Source organism: Penaeus chinensis, chromosome 11, assembly GCF_019202785.1.
Source record: "Penaeus chinensis breed Huanghai No. 1 chromosome 11, ASM1920278v2, whole genome shotgun sequence".
Taxonomy (NCBI): domain Eukaryota; kingdom Metazoa; phylum Arthropoda; class Malacostraca; order Decapoda; family Penaeidae; genus Penaeus; species Penaeus chinensis.
In genome coordinates this window covers 38,450,179-38,452,678 of record NC_061829.1, presented here as the reverse complement: position 1 = coordinate 38,452,678, position 2,500 = coordinate 38,450,179, and the positions used below count along the sequence as shown (strand labels likewise).

The following is a 2,500-nucleotide window of genomic DNA, read 5'->3' as shown; positions in this document are numbered from 1 at the left end:
CCACAATCATTATGATTACAATATTACTATTATTTTCTGTCAATAATAATATAAATAATAACATTACTACAACAAAATCAATATTCACATTACCAATATCAAACTGATGAAAACCAATATTACTCAAAATATTGTCATACCATATTATTTCATTTATCAATAACAAAAACATTATCTCAAGTAAGGAAAAAAAAATAGTATAATAGTAACTTTACCATCAACAGTAATCATCATTATCATCATCAGGACCACAATCAAGGGTATAATTACTACAGCCACAACCAGAATCACATTCACGCGCAAAGCACTACATCTCGAAATGGAAAACCAAAGCTGCAAATGTCTCTCAAGTTGATACAGCATCCACACCGTTCCAAGCTTGCCCTTCTGTTCATACTCCTATTATATCACTGGTTCACATGCTTCATACATTACTCACTATGATTGACCATTCAAGTTATGGGCTTACTCGCCTCATTTCTCCTTTTCATAATGATTTACATGATGTTTTCAGTCTTTACATGTCATTTGCATTATACTTCAATTTCATCACTCATTTTTGTTCAAATGTTGAAAATGTAATATCTTCCAGTATCAAAATTATTAAGTATAAAAGATGATTTTTCATGATAAATTCATAATAAATTATGCCACTTTTATTTTTTCAATGGTAAGTACAAGTTGGTATTCAATCTGATTCTCATTTACGTGACTTGAACACACATCTATAATATACCATCAGTCTGTTGAAGAATAATCACAAAGAGATTACTATAACTGAGGTGACAGCGTTACCCATAAGATACATATCTCAATATATAACTGGGTAATTAAAGACTAAAATAAATCGAAGACACTTAATACAGCACTCCCTGAATGCTATTTACTTCAAAATCATTGTTGAACTTAAAATTGTTAACATATAAAAGTTTTAAATATATATCTGCACCATTACGTACCAGCATCTCAGTGTAAATATTCCAAAATGGCACATCTATTTGAGATAACAGAAACATTTTCATACCAGATTCTCCTTGCTTTGTGTCTTCCCATCTATGGAAGCTTTAATGTTTCATGTTGCCTCAGAGGAAGCTATGGCAACCGGGGGTTTACCACCTCCTTTGTGAATAAGGAATTCAAGATGGGCTAAAACACGGAACATTTCCTGAGCTCCTTCTTGATACTGAATGTACTGCCGAAGTGTTCCAAGGCTTGCATCAACTTCTGTCATTGCAGGACCATCTTCCGTTTCTTCTGTTACGTCTGCCTCACTATCTTCTGGAGCTTCTCCCTTTTCTTTTATTGCTTTTATCTTTTCAATCTCTATATCTTCTTCCTCACTATCTGAAGACTCAATATCTGCTCCCGTAACAGCAGCAATGATATCATCATCATCCATTAGATGACAAACTTGTAATTCATCATCAAACATCACAAACTCATCAAATGTTATTCCATCAGGAATCTTGAAACCTTTTGATTTCAGTTTGTGGATTAGCTCAAGATTTTCTGTTCCTAAATTTGTTTCTGGCATGAGATTCATCCCCCACAATGCATATTTACCAATACCCGATCTCTGGAAACTATTGTTGATTGTTACATCGGTTACTGCATGCCAGGCAGCAGCAAGTAAGTGAAGACACGACAGTAGATTTAATCTCATCTGTGTCTGTTTAGGCTTCTTTTTCTTTTTCAAATTTTCTTCATCCATGTAATTGAGAAGCGATTCTAACACTGCTCTTCTGTAGTTCCTCTTAAGAGAATGAGAAACCCCTAATTTACATGGGCCAATAAAAGTTGTTGGACTGGTGAGCACTCTGACAGCATTCAGTTTAGGTGATTTGGGATGAATAGGGAGACTGGGTAATATGAGCAAAACTTTTCTGTTCTGCTGCACGAACCACGAGTCTAAATCGTGAAGCCAGGCAGTGAAACTCTCTGTCGTCATCCAGGCCTTGGGATTTGCCAGGTACTGCACTGGGAGGCTTTTCACATTCTTGAAGCACTTGGGTTTGGGATGCTTGCCAATGACCAAGAGTGGAAACTTCTCTGTACCTGTCATATTTGTACACATGAGGACAGTCACTCTATGCTTACTTTTACTGCCACCAGCACATCTATCTCCTTTGAAGATTGAGGTTTTGTTGGGCATGACACGGTACAACAGTCCTATTTCGTCGGCATGGAAGACATCATTGGCTTCATATTCCATGAGTGCACTGGGAAGAACCTGACCAGTGAAGTCTCCCTTTAGATCCTCAGAATCTTCCTGATTGTCCTTATCTTTATTAGGTTTACCTCTCCCAAGAACAATATTCTTTCTGTGCTTGAACCTATCTAACCAGCCATGCGTTGCTTTGAACTCCTTATAACCAAGCTTCACAGCAAAATCTTTTGCTTTCTGGCACAATATAGGTCCAGTAATTGTCACATTCATTTGAAGAGCTTGCTTATACCACTCATACAAAGCCTCTTCCACATCCTCTCTCTGCGCACCACG

The 2,500-nt window shown here is 36.8% G+C and overlaps 1 protein-coding gene across 5 annotated transcripts in view; it reads right to left on the bottom strand.

The window, feature by feature from the left end:
* LOC125030344 (tigger transposable element-derived protein 4-like) overlaps nucleotides 1-2,500 on the bottom strand; it is a 23,750-nt gene that overhangs the window by 11,443 nt on the left and 9,807 nt on the right. For 3 of the 5 annotated variants that reach the window (XR_007115395.1, XR_007115396.1, XM_047620332.1), the window contains one exon: nucleotides 1,025-2,500. This exon is cut by the window's right edge and continues 1,063 nt beyond it. The exons of 1 other annotated variant lie outside the window; for it this stretch is intronic. Coding sequence is in view for 1 of the 4 variants with exons in the window: in XM_047620332.1 (XP_047476288.1) it covers nucleotides 1,073-2,500 (1,428 nt within the window). In the remaining 3 variants the exon portion in view is untranslated. The remainder of the gene's footprint in view (nucleotides 1-1,024) is intronic. One more of the 5 variants, XM_047620334.1, reaches the window with a different exon arrangement.